We start from the raw sequence: 18,260 nt of genomic DNA, 5'->3' as shown, positions 1-18,260 counted from the left end.
ACACACACATACACACACACACATGCATATATAAACACAAACACACACAACACTGGACAAAGGGAAATCCCAAAGGGGTCAGCCAGGCTTTTGTCCACACTTATCTACAGTATGTGGTGCTTTGTAAATAACTTTATTTTGTCCTAAATAATAATTGGTTTTATGTTTGTTAGCCCTTCTTATAATGGTGCTATACAGGATTATCCCTACGTTGAACCAAAGTTGAGCTCAGGAGACACAGAAACTCACCCTGTGGAAGTCTGAACTGTAAAAAGCCGACCGTGTGTTGACCGTGCTTTGGCGTTTGTGTCTCATCGGCTCATAAGCTGATATAAATATTGAAATTCCTAAGCTCGGTGCTGACAAAGCTTCGTCCAAAACCACTTTTCTATTTTGAAAATAACGTCCTGGTTACTCTTGATAATGAACAGAACACACGCACTGATAAATGTTGTCTTTAAAAGGACCATTACTTTGGTAGAAAGTAGCTCCTGAACTAATGACAGCGTGAAGCACATTCTGGATTCCCCCAGTTTGAGCCTCTTATGCATGACTTTTAAAATATTAGTCAAAGAGCTAAGCATTAGATTTTCTATAGATATAATAATAATAATTAACAAAGACTACAATAGATAGAATCTCTACTTTTATTGACACCTGTAAATAGTTCATAAATTTCAATCATTTCTGATTCAATAGATTAAAAAAACTAGAATATTTGGGAATTCCAATTTAGTCTCTGTGTTTTTCTTAAAAACCTTTTATACGTTGTGACTGTGGCATGATGCAAATACATGGGGGGAAGTTATATCTCAGAGAGGGACACACCACTGTGATAACTTGTAGAAATGATGTCTTAACTACCATAAACGAACTGTGGAAAAAGAAATACAAATAGACTCCTCATGTTCCCTTGTTGTTCCTGCAGTGATATGATCATTTACAGCTAAATACCCCAAATAACATCGAAACAACGCTTCCTGTGTCTCAAATAACAATTACTGTTATATACTGTTATACATTTCCAAGTGCTGCTGTCATCAACACATTTAAATCTCCTTTTTTTACAAACTGTGCCTCTTCTTTCTATCTCAGCTAAAACGTGTGATGTGAACGCTTTCCCTAAGAATAATAACATTTCCAAATATATTCAGCACAAAGATGTTTAAATATGTGTGTCTTAATCCTGAGATTACAGTTTCCCGCTGATATAAAGTTTGTATGCACACAAAAAAATAAAAAATGCGTGTACAGTTATGTGGAAAGGATTCAGCCATAAATGTTTTGTGCGCTTGTTGCTTCTCGGTTGTTTTGCTTAAGGCACTGCAGCGGGTGTAGAGGAGTCTCTGTTCTGGAGACTTGAATGAAATCTCATGTACTAACAGATCCATGACAAACTCAGTGTATCAACTCAAACTCTGTCGTCATTTTATTACGTTTTCTGAAATGCTGCATCTCAGCGATAAATAAATCTGTGTGGAAACTGTGACTCGCCTTCTCACCTCACATTACTTTTTGGTTATCTAAACATAAAAGGTAACAAATACCACAAACATATCTGTGGTATTTGTTCTCTGCGGTTTCTTGTCATGTTCAATAATAGACATATATCTGTGACCTGGAAGCTGAAGGATAATGATTAGATTAATATCTATTGAATATGTCCCAGGACATCAAACCTCTCATTTGTCTTTATGACTCAAATTATTACATATCTGAGGGGTCAGAAGGTGAATAAAGACATAAAACAATGTTTTGCTTTCTAAATACTGCATACTTTGACCTCTTTAGGACTCTGAAAGGTGTAAAATTCCTCTGTGGACTCACAATGTCGTTCATGCTGGAAAATTTTGCAATGTCTGATTTTGACAAGTCGACACAGGAAAGAAAATCTGTAACACTGCGCTTCAAATTCGACTTAATTCTTATGTAGGAAGAGGAAGTAAAGGTTAGCGATTCCTTTTTGTGCTTTAACCTCCTCACATGACCCAGGGAAATATTTCCATTGTAATGACGCAACATTTCACACAACAAGATAAAGAAAATAACCCCCTAAGATATGAACCTTTACAAATCTACGTGTGTCACATTTGCAGAAGTGTTTTCTCTGAATGAGCGTGTCTGAGGAATGTGTAATGTTTATTGTCTCATCATGTGATGCATTCGTCTCCTTTTCAGGAACGCATGGCATTGTGTCAGAGCAGCCGCTTAGCTCTTAGCCATGTGACTCAAAACCAGAACTACCACCTTTGCATTAAGCAGTGATGCAAAGGGGTCGAACACGTTTTTTCCCTATCTAGGATGACTCAACAATTCAAAATATACTATGTACAGTAACTTCTATATTTACATTATATATAGATTGTTTATTTTGTATAATTATCTGTTTTTAAATTATAGATGACTATTGTTTTAATATAAAGTATATCATATTACATATTAATATGTTTTAGCTCCAGCTTTATGGAATATATTTACATGTTATAAAGGCCGTAAAAGGGAAATAAAATTACCCTGATGCCAGTTTGTATTGTTGAGTTATCTATTGATGGTTTCAGTTGACCTTTTGGTGAAATTATGTGTTCAAGAAGTGGAAGTTGCACTCAATCCAAGAGCGTGTGTATCACGTCTTGGCGCGAGTGATGACATCAAGAAGGAATGTGATTGTTGACGCAGATCGTAGCTCTCACTTCTCCACCTCTCCTCCGACTCCTGAGAGGTTTTTCATCTTTTATTTACCTGCTCTGCTCTCTGATGATCACCATTATTATCATTGGACGCCTGTTTCCATGGCTGTGTCTATTTTTTCCTTAGGGTAGAGAGCAGTTTTCTCCTGGGTTGAGTTGTTAGTGCTCAAGATAAACATGTCTTGAATTGCAACATGTCTGCTGCGAATTGTTGTGTTAGGGATTTGATCCAAATATCCTAAGGAATACAATTTCTTGTCCTTAATAGTATTTTATTGATCAGCCAATGGAGTTTATGTTGATAATTTCACTTTTAATAACCATGATTTCTGTCATTTTTTTATTCTAAATATGTTTAACACCTTTGAACAAACAGCATCGTTCATCAAAATCCATCAGGAATACCTTCATGTACTATAAAAAATTTAATAACTGCAATTTTATATTCTTTTGGAATGTTTTTTTATATTTTTGTGGCTGCAGTGGAACCTTTCTCATGTGGTCGTGAAAGAGGAATCATTAAATAAAGGAAGTACTGGTTCTAAATCCAAAAGGCAAATCTGAAAAACCAAAAACCTGATAAAGGATATGATGCCTAGATGTCAAAATATCTTAATTTAGTCACAATAACTAACATAAATGGAAGCATAGTAATCTGCCTCTGGTACAAATCCCATTTTATTTCATTTACTTAAATTCGGTAAGTAAAGTGAATCAAGGGACATTTAAATTTAATTTCCTGACAGGACCCTAGAGGAAAAAGGTCAGGGGTCACCGAAATGATGAGGGGCCAAATCCTCTTGGGACAAACACAGATAAGGGAGAAGGAGATGGAATGAAAGGAGGAGTTTCTCAGTGTGAGGGGGGCTGGCCTCAGGCTTCATGTGTTTTTTTCCACTTGTCAAAGTGAAACTAAGTTTTCTACTGAGTCGCACAGCCTCCTTTGTATTGTGCGTATTTCTTTGCCCTCAGTTATGCATTCCTGCAGAGCTCTACTCACTAATCTCACTTCAAACGGAAGGATTATTATCAATGCTTTTATCTGAGACACGCGTATGTCATTTAAAGGCATAAAACACCATTCTGCCTGGACCTCAGGGCCTGGACTCCACCCTGGAAGACGCCTGCAGCCTGAACTCAGGGCAAAGACACGCTCTCTCTCTCTCTCTCCCTCCCTCCCTCCCTTTCTTCCTTCCCTCCTTCAATTGCCATTGTCAGTCTGCAGCAGGACTCAAATCACCTGGGTGTGTCCCTGGAAGGTGCCAGGTGCTTGTGAGTCTGAGGATCAGTGATGTCATGCCCAGGGGACTCAACCTGAACCTGCCTGCGCCTGTTCTCTCTGTTTGACTCCTTTGTGGCTGAATTCTCATTGGGAAAGTTGGTGGTTAGTTTCACTCCTGTTGACTGTACCCCCCCTGACCAAGGTACAGTAACCAACATTTTCTCTTCTTCTTATTGTGTGTGTTAGTGGTCAGTCCTGAACAGGGTTCTTTAGGGGTTGTCTGAATTGTTTTTTCATGTCATTTATATGTTATATTAATAATTATACTTAAGTCTATACTTCATTAAATGTATAAACATCCTGCATTCAAAACAGCTGAATATGAGTGGCACAGGGTGTAAATAAATAATGGCAAAGTAATGTTTGTGCTCTGCCAAAGTACAGTATTATTACATTTTATGTTAAAAGCAAGTTTGAAAAAAAAAAGAAAAGATGTGGAACGAAACAAACAAAGCAAATACAAACAGAAGGAATTTGCAGTTCAGGTGTTTTGCTTTTTCTTGTATATTTGCATGAGAAGAGAAATGTGTGTGCGTTTCAAACAGTTCCTCGCCGAGAACTGGAACAGAAAAAGAAAGTTGTCTAGAGCAACGACAGAAAGTGTCTGCTTGTTGTCTCAGCAAATTGAGTGTCAAAACTGATGTTCTTTCATCTTAGACTGTCATATATATATATATATATATATACATTACGTCAAAGTTCTATAATGTTTCCTTTGATTTAACCTTGAATTTTACAATGCAGTTATTTTGGGGATCAGAATGCATCTTTAAAACAATAACAAATTTGATACAAAATGTTATGCAATTTTTTGGTACGATAGCTACCTGCACCATTACCATCATTGGCTGCTGCTGTGTTTTCCATGTTACTTTAACTTTTTGTTATTTCTGTAAAGGTTTATGCTTCATTATGGATCAGCCTGAGGGCGTCGATGGGGGAACCCTCCCCTCCAGAACCTCTCCATGTGGGGGACTTGACCGGACCCAAGCTCAGAGGTGAGGAGCACCAACACACTCATCACAGAAATAAATGTTGTGCTCTAAACTAAGTGTAATCTGGATGTGGACCGTAACTGGCCCCATGTGGTTAATGGTGAATATGACCCAAGTAGCACCCCAAGAAAATATGGGTCAGCTTTGGGCCACAATATTGCTATGTGGGATATGGCTGTAAACCTTTTTTTTGTGGTATTTCACATTGTGATCACATCCTCATTCTGAGTGTTTCTGCAGAAGTGTTCATCGTGACTTGTGCATTTTTCTGGGGGGTTTTTTATATGACAAAACACCTCCTAAAATAATTTCTTTCCCCTTTTTCATTGAAAGCTTCAAGGGGAAGTCCAGAAAACGGGAAAATCATCAGTTATTTTTTTAAACCAACATTTTTTCCATCTCAGGACCCATAGTAGGCATATTGCATGTCATACCCTTCCTGTTCTGTGTGTTCACGAGATTATTAAGTGTTAAAAAAAACTCTGTCTTGTTGAAGCTCGGGGAAGCAGAGGAAGCGAGCGGCCTCCCCCGCCCCCAGCTGTATGTCCATAAAGAGCAGCGCTTCGATGAAGCTACCTCTTACTTTTAAAAGACAGTCTTCTGGGACAGAGTAAGACAACACACTGTGTTAGCATTCTTCACCTGAGAATATGTTCATCATCTTTATAGTGAAGAGTAAAAGTGTGTGTGTGTCTGTGTGTTACGTTAAAGACCAGATCATCAGCAGCAGAGAGCAGAGTCTCCTGCCGAGCCCAACTATGTGTCCATGAGGAGCAACATGTCAATGGAGATACCTCTTACTTTTCAAATACACTCTCCTGATACAGAGTAAGTCTCTATCAACAAAGCACAATACATGCATCAGGAATAAGAACTGCACAGTTTATTTTGAAGCACTTATATAACCCCTTGTTCTTATATTGATCTCGGAAATTGATCCTGCCTTAAACATGTAGATTATATATCACTAGAGATTTTATTCTCCTCAAATCTGTGCAAAATTTTAATATATTCAGTTTTATGAAATACAAAATGAGGAAAAACCAGTGGCAATAGTGATTTATAGACACATTTGCCGGAAGAATAAATAAATCAACAAGTGGTAACCAGTATGAAAATCATATTTTGTATGTGTTGTCCTCTCCAGACAACAACAGAAGAAAGTTTGCAATGATCAGTGTGACCTGGAACATCAAGAAGACTTGGACTGCTTATTTATGGTGAGTACAAAGCACATTTAGATTATTCTCTTATTACTCATTATAATTTCTTACACATTGGTTTGTGTATCCTTGTCTCTAAGCGGCTCGAGAACAACATTGTTGTATTTATGAAGAACGAGCTGAAGAGGATGCAGAGGATTTTAACACCCGGGTGTCCGGGTGACGGGGGGATGATGTGCGGGGGGGAGGAAGACGAGGATATGAGGAGCGGCAGAGAGGCGTGTCAGAAAATCGTCCTGCTCTTCCTGAGGAGGATGAAGCAGGAGGGGCTGGCTGAGTCTCTGCACAGAAGTAAGACTGTTGATCAGGGCGAGGGCAAATGAAAGTGGTTTACAGATTCAAACTGCTGAAAATGGATAAACTTCTTAGTAGGTGTCTGTATAAATTGTATCTTGAGCAGCTGACATGAGGATCTGAACAAGCCAACAACTAAAGTTAATGTCAGAAGCTGTTGAATCCATTCAGTACTCCTTTGCTCTTGTGTTTTTGGTTTTCATAATCGAAGTGGATAGAAATGTGCATAGATTCACGTTTCTCTCTTAAGCTGATTTCTTGAAATGCAACTTGACTACTCCTTCTGTCATTTCTTTTAGCTGCAGTTGTTGTTTGATGTACCAGCACTTCCTCTTGTTTTTTTTCTATTTGTGCAGATTCTCCTGCCACGTGCCAGACTAAACTCAAATCCAGTTTAAAGCAGAAGTACCAGTGTTTGTTTGAGGGGAATGATAAAACGGAGAAGCCCACCCTTCTGAACGAGATCTACACAGAGCTCCACATCACGGAGGGAGGCACCGGAGAGGTCAACGACGAACACGAGGTCAGACAGATTGAAATGGCCTCCAGGAAACACGCAAGACCCGAGACGACGATCAGATGTGAGGAGATCTTCCAAACGTTGCCAGGAAAAGCTCGGCCCTGCCGGACGGTGATGACCAAGGGAGTCGCAGGTATCGGGAAAACCGTCCTGACACAGAAGTTCACCCTGGACTGGGCGGAGGGCAAAACCAATCAGGACATTCACTTCATGTTTCCCTTCACTTTCCGAGAGCTGAATTTGCTAAAAGGTCAAAAATACAGCTTGGTGAAACTCGTTCACCGTTTCTTTGGTGAGACTAAAGATGCCGGAGTCTGCGGCTTTGACAGATTCCAGGTCGTGTTCATCTTCGACGGACTGGACGAGTGTCGGTTGCTTCTGGATTTCGCCAACGCCGAGATCCTGACTGATGTCACAGAGTCCACCTCAGTGGACGTCTTGCTGACAAACCTCATCAGGGGGGATCTGCTTCCTTCCGCTCGTCTGTGGATAACCACGCGACCTGCCGCGGCCAATCAGATCCCTCCCGAGTGCGTTGACATGGTGACAGAGGTGAGAGGGTTCACCGACCCACAGAAGGAGGAGTACTTCAGGAGGAGATTCAGGGATGAGGAGCAGGCCAGCTCGACCATCTCCCACATCAAGACGTCAAGGAGCCTCCACATCATGTGCCACATCCCCGTCTTCTGCTGGATCACCGCTACCGTCCTGGAGGACGTGCTGAGGACCAGCGAGGGCAAAGACCTGCCCAAGACCCTGACAGAGATGTACATCCACTTCCTGGTGGTCCAAGCCAAACTGTGGAGCGTCAAGTATGGTGTAGGAGCCGGTGAAGATCCCCACTGGAATCCAGGGAGCAGGGAGATGGTTTTGACTCTGGGGAAACTGGCTTTTGAGCAGCTACAGAAAGGAAACCTGATTTTCTATGAGTCAGATTTGAAGGAGAGCGGCATCGACATCACAGCGGCCTCCGTGTACTCAGGATTGTTCACGCAGATCTTCAAAGAGGAGAGGGGGCTCTCTGAGCACACGGTGTACTGTTTTGTTCACCTGAGCATTCAGGAGTTTCTCGCTGCCCTTTACGTCTTCCTCACTTTCATCAACTCTGGCGTCAATCCGCTGTCTCAAACGAAAACCTGGTGGTCTAAGCTGTTAAAGGACAAATCCAAGCTGTCATATCTCTTCCAAATCGCCGTAGACGAGGCCTTACAGAGTCCAAATGGCCACCTGGATTTGTTCCTCCGCTTCCTCCTGGGCCTTTCACAGCAGACAAATCAGGTTCTCCTCGGGGGGCTGATGACACAGACGGGATACAGCCCGCGCTCCAATAAGGAAACAGTCGAGTACATCAAGAGCATGATCAGGAGGAACCTATCCCCAGAGAGGAGCATCAATCTGTTCCACTGCCTGAACGAGCTGAACGACCGCTCCCTGGTGGAGGAGATCCAGCAGTACGTGAGTTCAGGCGCCCTCGCCACCGCTGACCTCTCTCCGGCTCAGTGGTCCGCTCTGGTCTTCATCCTGCTGTCGTCAGCGGAGGAGATCGACGTGTTCGACCTGAGGGTGTACTCCGCCTCAGAGGAGGGTCTCCTGAGGCTGCTGCCCGTGGTCAAAGCCTCCAACAAGTCTCTGTGAGTGCACAGAAAATCATTGGACGCGTTTAAAACATGAATGTGTAAATCCTGGATTAATCTCGGCTGAGATTGATCGGGAATTAATGGGAAATTTTGCAAGTATTTGGGCTTAAACCACAGTAATGCACCAAATAAAAGGTTTAATCGTGGCACCAGGTCAGGGCAGCACTAAAGTTACTGGATATCGTCCTGAGGGGAACATGAATGCATTTACTAAATTTCATGGCATAGCTCTTGAGGCATTTGACCCCAAATCAAAAATTATTGACATGCCGGTGGACTGAAATGATTCAAGTCCTTTCAAATAAAAGGGAAGGACACAATTTCATGCAGGAGATGCTGACTGCAAAATGATAATCAACATTTCTCCTTTGTGCAGATTAGAAGATCTATAATGTTTTATGTTCCTCAGGCTAAGTGGCTGTAACCTGTCAGAGAAAAGCGGCGAAGGTCTGGCCTCAGTTCTCAGCTCCCACTCTTCCAATCTGAGGGAGCTCGATCTGACCAACAACGACCTGAAGGACTCGGGGGTGAAGCTTCTCGCTGCCGGACTGGAGGATCCACGGTGTCGGCTGAAAAAGCTGAGGTTGGAGTTTTATGCATTGACTTGATTAAATCATTGGACGTTAGGCAGTCCCATCTTCTTCTACTGACCTCTGACATAACGTTCATTTCCCCAGGTTGAACCAAAACAACCTCACTGAGAATTGCTGTCAGGGGTTTTCATCTGTTCTCAGCTCCTCTTCTCTCCGAGACCTTGACTTGAGCTACAACGACCTGCAGGACTCGGGAGTGAAGCTGCTTTCTGCTGCCCTGCAGAATCCGCACTCTTTACTGGAAACACTCAGGTCGGGAGGAATCAAGTTTTGTGGCAACAGTGACATTTAAATGTATTTACAGAAAACAGAACTGACTGTGAAGTTCTGTTTCAGGCTAGTTGGCTGTAAGCTGTCAGAGAGAAGCTGTGAGTTTCTGGTGTCAGGTCTCAGCCCCTGGACTCTGAGAGAACTGGACCTGAGTAACAATGATTTGCAGGATTCAGGAGTGGCGCTCTTGCTGCAGAGTCAGCTTCATGGTCTGGAAACTCTGAGGTATGATTATCACACGTGCATGTTGGTGACAAATGGCAAAACCCTAGAATAACTTCATGCATAAAGAAAACGTCTCCTCATTTCATCAGGTTGATTCGAACTGGACTGACAGAAAAATGCTGTCAGGAGTTCTCGACAGTTTTCAGCTCTGAGTCGTCCAGTCTGAAGAGCCTGGACCTTAGTAACAACCACCTGCAGGATTCAGGAGTAGAACTGCTGTCTGTGGGACTGGCGAGTCCACACTGTGCACTCCAAACTCTCAGGTTAGGTGGCATAAAACATCTCATATTTTGCACACTTTAAATACAATACAAAGCTTAATGTTTCCCGTCTCTTTTGTCAGATTAAATCAAACCAACCTCACGGAGAGATGCTGCCTTCACGTCTCATCAGCCCTCAGCTCCCAGTCGTCCAGTCTGAATGAGCTGGACGTCGGTAACAACCTCCTGATGGACTCAGGAGTGGAGGCGCTGTCTGCAGGACTGCAGAGTCCACGCTGCTCGCTGACAAGTCTCAGGTCAGAGTTTTACCTTCTCACAAAGGGCATATTTTGCCCCAAACCTTCGCCCTAATGTGTTTGCTCTCTTGGTCTGTCTCAATTTAATTTATTGTAGCCATGTATTTATAGAATACTCATGTTTTTCAACATCGCATTTGAGTTTCCTTCATCGCTCCTGACTCTTATCCAAACTAGAATTTCCGGGGGGAAATATTAAAAAAAAAGGAAATTATATCTACTTCCTATTTGCTTCTGCGGGTCGCACTTTCTACAATCATTTGCTCTCGCTTCCTCCTGACTCAATTTGATGCAACTTTCTAATTCAAAATCCAGTCAGGTTGAAGTTCATTTTAGTTTAACTAAGGGAGTTGACTGGTTGAAATCCCTCAGGCTCAGTGGCTGTAGGTTGTCAGGGAGGAGCTGCGAAGCTCTGGCCTCGGTGCTCGGCTCCCGCTCTTCAAATCTGAAAGATCTGGACCTTCACAACAACCACCTGCAGGACGCAGGAGTTAAACTGTTGTCTGCTGGACTGAAGAATCCAGGATGTGCACTGGAAACTCTCAGGTGAGATCTCAATCCAACGAACAGTTCTACTATGCTTGTTTGTTTTAAACTTGTGCAGAAATTGAAACACTTCCTTTAATTACTGTTGTAGGGTGTAGAGGTTATACATTGGATGTGTAAAATTAGAGAGCGGATAATTAAAATTGTATATTAAATAAGAAACATTTTCCAGTGCTTTTACTTTTGTCTGCAACATGATAGTTGTTATGATGCTTTAAATATCAAGTTACTGGAGTGCTCACTCGTTTTTGTTTTCACTGTCCCTAAAAAAGCAAAAATATAAATGTAAATGTTTGAATTTTTTAGGTTGAGTCAAACAAGTCTCACAGCAAAATGCTGTCAGGACGTGTCATCAGTTCTAATCAGTCTGAGAGATCTTGACCTCAGCAACAACGACCTGCAGGACGCAGGAGTCAAAGTGCTCTGCGCTGCACTGAGGAGGGAAAAGTGCCGACTGGAAACATTCAGGTGAGCGACACTCACTTCTGCTTGTCCTCATATTGCAAATCATTCACCAGCAAGGACCACGCCTCAACACACGCCCACACATCACACACGTGTTGCCTTGTATTCCTGCAGGTTGTCTGGCTGCTTGATCACAGAGGACGGCTGCACTTCGTTGGCGTCGGCTCTGAGGTCCAACCCGTCCCAGCTGAGAGAGCTGGACCTGAGCCACAACCATCTGGGAGAGTCGGGAGTGAAGCAGCTCTCTGCTGCACAGGAGGGTCGAGGGAGGAGGCTGGACACACTCAGGTATAGAGGGGGAAAGTATAGGAAGGTAAAATAAATTAAATTTATTGTCTTTATATGAGGATCTGACTTTATGATGTCTTCCAGTGTGGATCATGGTGGTGTTCAGTACTTGAAATCCGGTCTGCATAAGTGTAAGTGTAATATTTAATTCATTAATGTGGCATCCATCATGTACAACCTGCAGATTTGCTTCTACATTTGTTTATTTCTCACCATCAGATGTCTGTGAGCTGACGTTGGACCCAAACACAGCACACAAAAACGTCCTCCTGGCTGAGAACAACAGGAAAGTGATGCTGGCGATCGAGAAGCAGCCGTATCTCGATCACCCGGACAGATTCGACTGGTGCTACCAGCTGCTGTGCACGGCCGGACTGGCCGGTCGCTGCTACTGGGAGGTGGACTGGGAGGCGGGCGTTGACATCGGAGTGACTTACAGAGGACTCAGGCGGAGAGGAGCCCGTGACGGCAGCAGGCTCGGGTGGAACGAGAAGTCCTGGAGTTTGGAGTTGACTGATAAAGGTTCCTACGCCTGGCACAATAACATAAGGACGCCGCTTCTCGATTATAGCCCGGCGGGTTCCAACAGAGTCGGAGTGTTTCTGGACTGGCCCACTGGAGCGTTGTCCTTCTACAGCGTCACATCAGACTCACTCATCCACCTGTACACGTTCTACTGCACGTTCACTGAGCCGCTCATCCCTGGATTCGGCTTCTTGTCATTGGAGTCATCAGTGTCCTTGTGTTAGAAAAAGCAATAATTTCCTGAAATAGCCTCCATTTACCTTGATTAGTGTATATATATATATATTTATAACTAGAGTTTTTAAGAAGAGTTTATTTATCCTGAAGTGTTAAAATATTAATTAAACACAGCAAAGCTTTTTGTAGCAGCAGACAGGGATCACATTACTTTTACATATGCACTTTTGTATTGATGTTGCTGTTTTATTGTCTTCATTTTGTATTTATTATTATTATTCTTATTGACTGGCCCTTGGGGACTTTAAAGCTTTTCTCACATTACTGAAGCCACTGATTCATTTTTCAAACACTGAGCTGCAAAGAAAAAATCCCGGATAACTATATATTTAAAAGCATTTATTTGCATAGTGCATGAAAGTGTATATTCCAAACCTCTTAATTACAATGCAGTACAATACAATACAACAATAGCTATCTATTAGAAATAGAAAACATAAAAAAAGAATGCTAAATATTTAAGTGCACAAGGAAAACAACAATACTGTTTCTGAGTAAATACTTTTTATAAACGCATGCTCACAAATATGATATAAAAAACATCATAATATTACACATTATCATTATATATATTGTATATATATATATTCAAATGCTATATTTGTGAGCATATGTTTATTGATGCATTTGTTAACATCTTGTCCCGTGGATCAATATAATAAATGACATTACAGCCGGTTATAATAAAAACTGCTGCATATAAGGAATGTGCTTATTGCCGTTGCAGACGTAAAACATTTTTTTTGATGTGTGTAAACTGCTGAGAATTATTGCATAGTGGGACGTACAGTAACACCAGAAAATCTGAATATGGGCATTTTAAATATAGGAGTCACATATCCTGTGTAATGTGACAGGAAGGAGTGAAACAACCCAAATCCAATGGGACATATTCACATGATCGAGCAAATTTGGTGCTGTACGCTACAGTGTGCTGTCTTACAGTAGTTTCAGTTAAATACATTAACATTTGTATAAATGTTAAACTTGATCAAGACATTCCAGTGTAAACAGAATGAGATTCACAAGTATAAGTCACAAGGCATTTTTGTATGTGTGTAAACAAACCAAAAGGTGATTTTTGTACGTTGGAACTCAGGCACAGCCAGCGGCGTCTCCTTGTGTCCTGCAGAAGGGACGCAGCTTGTCGTTCAGACCGATCACCAGCGAGCAGAACTGACTGACGTCCACGAAGTCGCAGCAGACGATGTTGACCCCGCCGTCCTCGGGCCCCGGCCGCTGGTCGCTCGCCCAGCTCAGCAGCAACGTGAGGCCCTTCATCGTCATCTTCCTCATGGTTTGGAGGGGATGGAGGAGGACGTAGGGGGCGTCTTCGGTCAGGTTCAGGCCGCTGACGTAAAAACCGGCTGGAATAAGTGAAGGATGAGGAAGACAATTTAAGAAAGGCTCAGTCGATTGAACAAAAAACCACAAGATGTCTGTTTAGAGAGTAAAATGAATTTAACCATCAAACTCTCTTTAAAGTACATCAAATTTGCTTCAAATGTTATATTGAAGTATAAATGACATGTTATTGCGTCAAGATCAAACCGCAAGTAAGATAACTATGACATGGTTTCACTACTTTCCCTTAAATGAAACGTTGAAAGGAGGACTTTTATTTGTAACAGAGTATTTTCACCTGGGCGTCTTCTGTGCTTCTGGTCCTCGAGGAAAGCGATCACCTTCTTCGGGTCTGGGCTGTCTGCATACCTGGAGACCGAGCGCCACCATGAGGCCGGTCAGGTTAATGTTTAATGATCTCATTTCATTTTATCAATCTTCAGGGAAATTTGGGAGATGGGGTTTGTGTGGTGATAAATAAATGGGTTAATCCCGGAAAATGCTGCAGCCTAACTTGTGTGCCAATACTGCGTTTATGTATAACAATAGAAACATGGTGTAAAATGCAGGCAGTGTCGAATTAGAACATTTAGAAACTCAAGTTACCGGTAAGGTATTTCATCCCACAGCTCAGGGTGCTGCAGCACCACCTGCTGGTTTCCATAGGAAAGGATGACCTGCTGCCCTCTGGACCAACAGGAACGCAGAGTGGGGGTCTCCTGCACATATACACACACATCGAATTAAAGTAAAATTAAATTCACCAAAAAGGATTTATTCTTTTGTTTAAAACAGGGGTACCTAATAAACCGGCCACTGAGTGTACACACACACAATAATATAATTATTGACTGTATTCTAATATCACAAACACTCCCTTCCTACGTACAATGCAGCTACAAATGTCTCTGAAAAAATTATATAAAATTTGGTGATCAAAGAAATTAAGGGTAAAATTAATTATGCTCAAATATTGAAATTGAATTAGTATTAGACGTGAACTTCTCCACGTCAGTAGATTTAATTCTGTCCAAAAGTAGCAGCTCCAAGAACTGTGGGAGAGACAGTCCTCTCAGAATAACGACGCTCAACCTCTGAGCCTTGTAATCGAGTTGCGTTCACTATTTTAGCTTTCGGTACCATTCTAATTAGTTTAAATCTGTTTTCTAACCAACTAGCATTTATCAATTACCCAATAAGTCAATTTAAATGCCAATCAAAAGTTCCCAGAGCCCAAAGTGGAGTCTTTGAGTCTGTACGTGTCTGAGCGACAATCCAAAACATAATCATGTCAAACAGCAAATTCTCACATCTGACAAGCAGCAGACGTCTTTTGAATTATGAAGCTATTATTAGAAATATTCCCTGTGAATCCACTGACCTTTGAGGAGCAGAGTTTATCTCCAAACAGCGTGATGATGTTCTCCACCAGACGGGCGTGATCTCCGTCCGTCAGCGAATCGAAATGCGAGCAGGAGACGATCACGAACTCTTTGGGATGAGCGTCCAGCCAGGCAGCCAGTTCGTCCAGAGCCTCCTGCGAACAAACTGAAACCCTTATTACAGTGAATGCAGTTTCTTGCCTCTGATTACTGCGTTCGGTATGGTTCTCGTACCGTGACGGCCAGCAGCGTGTAGAGGCCGTGGGCGAAGAACAGTGCTCGGCCTCCCGCTGGCTTCCTTGCGATCCGCAGGTCCAAAAACCGAATACCGAGGTCACACTGATCGCTGAGGACCGACTGCTACACTCACATGCAGCAAGAGAGCGAGAGACAGTAGAAACAGAAATGATGTACAGTTTACTAACAAAAACAAACTTTGAATAATTGCATGTGTCCGTAATTCCAGTGCAACCAATACCTTGCTCAACGGCAATGGCAGAATAACTCCAGCTCCTGTTCCCTATATGCATGCTGGGTCATATTTGTAGTTGAACAACTTTAATATGATTTGAATTGAAAAGTAAAATAAGAGTCTTACATGTATGTATGTGTTTTAGTTGTATCCATAAATATTAAGAGATTTAGAAAAATTAGATAAAAATATGAATGCAGAATGAGTTGCTTTGCATTCAGTAAATGTTATATCACCTTTATACAGATTTAAGTGTAAAGATGAGGGATTGTACTTCCTGATTACTATGATCACTTATGTTTGTATTCCTCCAGTAAAAGGGTATGACTCCTAGCAGTCAGAAACATAATAAATAGAACAATTTGTAACTGAAAAGAATTGGGCCATGCATACAGTCTAATTTGTATTATTGCCCCTGCATCTGGCCAGTAGCACCACACGTGTATGTGTGTGTGCGTGTGCGTGCGTGCGTGTGTGCGTGTGTGTGTGCTCTTTAACCTGTGTCGTGGCCCAGCGGTACACACAGGGTCTAGTCCAGCAGGGGAACAGCCTGTCGAACCCTCTGAGGAGACAGGACTCTGATCTCAGCACCGGAGAGGACACATCCAGGCAGAAGGACATGCTGTCATGGCTCCCTGGGGGACAAGGGACAGTTTAAAGGTGACTCTATAATCTGTGGGTTCACCAATCAGGGTGATTTATGCTAAATATCCCAGTTTACCCAGTTCCACCCTGGTGGTGGCTTTACCTGGGAGGGCCAGGTTCCACAGCGGGACGTCCAGCAGTTCCGCGGGGAGAGAGGACATCCAGTCCGGGTTCCCAGCGAGCTTCTGCTGCTGCTGCTGCTCCTCCTGCTCCTCCTCCTCCTCCTCCATGTTCCTCCTTATCATCTCATCGCGGAGCTCGACCTGTCTCCTTCTCTCCCTGTTGTTCGGGAGATACTCGGGGTTTGTTTACAAAGACTTCCGGGTACAAAGCGTCGATCACAACAACTTTTCCGGGTTTTTCAAAATTGAAATCGGATAAAGAAAAAATGTTTCGCTTTCAAAATAAAAGCCATATTCACTTAGAAATAACCCAGTTAGAGGTTAACACTTTAGATCCAGTTCAATACAGTTAGTTTTATTTTCATTTCGTCATAAACAACGTGCGCATAATATACTATTCACAAAAAAAAAGAGAAAATCCACAAATTCGATCCAAAATGCTGTAGTTATCACTGCCCTGTTGCTAATCACTTCGACCACTAGAGGGCAATGTTCAGCCAATTTAATCAATAAACATATAATATTCATAATGATTTCAAATTAAACTACAGGCAGCTCACCATAACATTCACACTTTTATTAATACAACATGAAAAGATCTTTAATAAAGAATTAGTACCATGTTGATAATATCAGTATTTATGTTATTTATGTTAGCCACAGTTTGTGCAGTTACAATTTTAAATCACATGTGAAAAGAGCGTGTGATATTTACACCGTTTATTTAGGGTGGCTTCAGTCAGTTCACTGTAAAAATCTAATAAGACAATGAAAGAAATAATTACTGATAAGGAAGGAAGGCAGGAAACAACAATTTCTAATCATGTTAGAATTTCCTGGAAGTGTTTGTATCCTCCACTGTCCCCAGTTGTATGTTGTTAACTTCTGTGAACCAAAACTTTCCTATTCTCGAAATTCCAAATCCAATATTCACAAACATTTTCCCAGGAAACTTTGAGTAGTTATTCTTAGGAAACGGTTACCTCATCCTAAATACCTTCTCTCTCATGACATATTTTATAATCATGCATTTTATCCCACTAGAGTTGCATCCTCGAGTCTGTAGCTGCCTTAGTTCACTTGGGTCTTTGGTCTTATATAATCTATTATAAATATATAATCATACAAAAACTGCACTTCTTTTCCATTATGGGCTCTATTTGAATTAACCAAGTGCAATAATATTAAAGGAATAAGTAGAAATCATTCAATTGATCAACAGAATGATGTTTTAACATGTGTGTACATGTGAATGTATATTTGTATAAGATAAGTGTGATGTACATATGAGGCCGAGGCTCTTTGACCTCCCTCCTCCACATGATCCCCATTAACTGCAGTCGCACTATTAGATTATCCCCATGTGTTGCTGTGGAAAGACTCTGAAAACGCTAAAAATAAGAAAGGAAAAAAGCTGCTTTGCTTTCTCAACAAGTGTTTGATTCAGTCCCGACATGATGCAGCAGAAAATCAAATTCTCAATTAATCACATCAAACCGCCTGTCGTCAGGATTTTCCTTCTTTTCGAACGTGTACGCGCCGACCACAGGACATGTCCACACTCATTGGAGTCACCCGTGGACGAATTATTCCAGTTAAATGTTTCAGCAGAAGAAATGAAAGGCTAAGGACAAACGAGTGGCTGCTGTTTAGCACTTGTCATGCTGTTGTTACTCTGAATCACAGAGGACAGATTTCTTGCCGCGCAACTTCTAGCGCTCTCTAGCTGCAGCCGATGAAACTTATGGTAAACACATATCAATCATAAACATCACAGACAGTTTATCACGTGCACACTGCCGAGTCCAGTGAGTCTCCCCCCACGGAAGGAAATTCAAATCGAATCATTTCAAGTGTAATCCAGTCATTTTGTTTTTGTTGGTGGTCTTTTTAAGCATGTCTCAGTCACGGGATGTCTGAGTAGATTTAAGCATCATGGCCGCCCCCTCCCTGCGGGGGCTTCAAATCCGGTCCTCCTCCTCCTCTTCCTC

The 18,260-nt window shown here is 42.0% G+C and overlaps 2 protein-coding genes across 2 annotated transcripts; one reads left to right on the top strand and one right to left on the bottom strand.

The window, feature by feature from the left end:
* Positions 1-4,050: 4,050 nt before the first annotated feature.
* On the top strand, positions 4,051-12,422 carry LOC132996744 (NACHT, LRR and PYD domains-containing protein 3-like). The gene is made up of 17 exons (XM_061067098.1): positions 4,051-4,111; positions 4,868-4,967; positions 5,461-5,574; positions 5,676-5,792; positions 6,112-6,184; positions 6,268-6,478; positions 6,838-8,632; positions 9,048-9,221; positions 9,316-9,483; positions 9,568-9,726; positions 9,816-9,989; positions 10,070-10,243; positions 10,616-10,789; positions 11,096-11,257; positions 11,369-11,542; positions 11,627-11,673; positions 11,762-12,422. The coding sequence occupies exons 2-17, from the start codon at positions 4,882-4,884 to the stop codon at positions 12,289-12,291; spliced, it is 4,332 nt and encodes a 1,443-aa protein (XP_060923081.1). The 5' UTR covers positions 4,051-4,111; positions 4,868-4,881; the 3' UTR covers positions 12,292-12,422.
* A 317-nt stretch (positions 12,423-12,739) lies between these two features.
* Positions 12,740-16,465, bottom strand: LOC132996738 (PI-PLC X domain-containing protein 1-like). The gene is made up of 7 exons (XM_061067090.1): positions 16,251-16,465; positions 16,001-16,137; positions 15,265-15,390; positions 15,030-15,185; positions 14,255-14,367; positions 13,947-14,017; positions 12,740-13,671 (listed from the first exon to the last, which is right to left on the bottom strand). Exons 1-7 carry the CDS (start codon positions 16,390-16,392, stop codon positions 13,400-13,402), a joined length of 1,017 nt encoding a protein of 338 aa, XP_060923073.1. The 5' UTR covers positions 16,393-16,465; the 3' UTR covers positions 12,740-13,399.
* Between the last annotated feature and the right edge of the window lie 1,795 nt (positions 16,466-18,260).

This window comes from Limanda limanda, chromosome 23 (genome assembly GCF_963576545.1).
Source record: "Limanda limanda chromosome 23, fLimLim1.1, whole genome shotgun sequence".
Lineage (NCBI taxonomy): Eukaryota > Metazoa > Chordata > Actinopteri > Pleuronectiformes > Pleuronectidae > Limanda > Limanda limanda.
The sequence above is the reverse complement of the archived record's forward strand: the minus strand, read 5'-3'. Positions and strand labels throughout refer to the sequence as shown.

What these genes read in the sequence shown, in the direction of transcription:
- LOC132996738 (XM_061067090.1), bottom strand. Translation starts at nt 16,392, where the DNA reads ATGATAAGGAGGAACATGGAGGAGGAGGAGGAGGAGCAGGAGGAGCAG. An exon ending in GTGGAACCTGGCCCTCCCAG is followed by an intron (nt 16,138 to 16,250) that starts GTAAAGCCACCA and finishes CTTGTCCCCCAG; the next exon opens with GGAGCCATGACAGCATGTCC. An exon ending in GAAGCACAGAAGACGCCCAG is followed by an intron (nt 13,672 to 13,946) that starts GTGAAAATACTC and finishes CACTTATTCCAG; the next exon opens with CCGGTTTTTACGTCAGCGGC.
- LOC132996744 (XM_061067098.1), top strand. Translation starts at nt 4,882, where the DNA reads ATGGATCAGCCTGAGGGCGTCGATGGGGGAACCCTCCCCTCCAGAACC. An exon ending in ATACACTCTCCTGATACAGA is followed by an intron (nt 5,793 to 6,111) that starts GTAAGTCTCTAT and finishes TGTCCTCTCCAG; the next exon opens with ACAACAACAGAAGAAAGTTT. An exon ending in GAAATCCGGTCTGCATAAGT is followed by an intron (nt 11,674 to 11,761) that starts GTAAGTGTAATA and finishes TCTCACCATCAG; the next exon opens with ATGTCTGTGAGCTGACGTTG.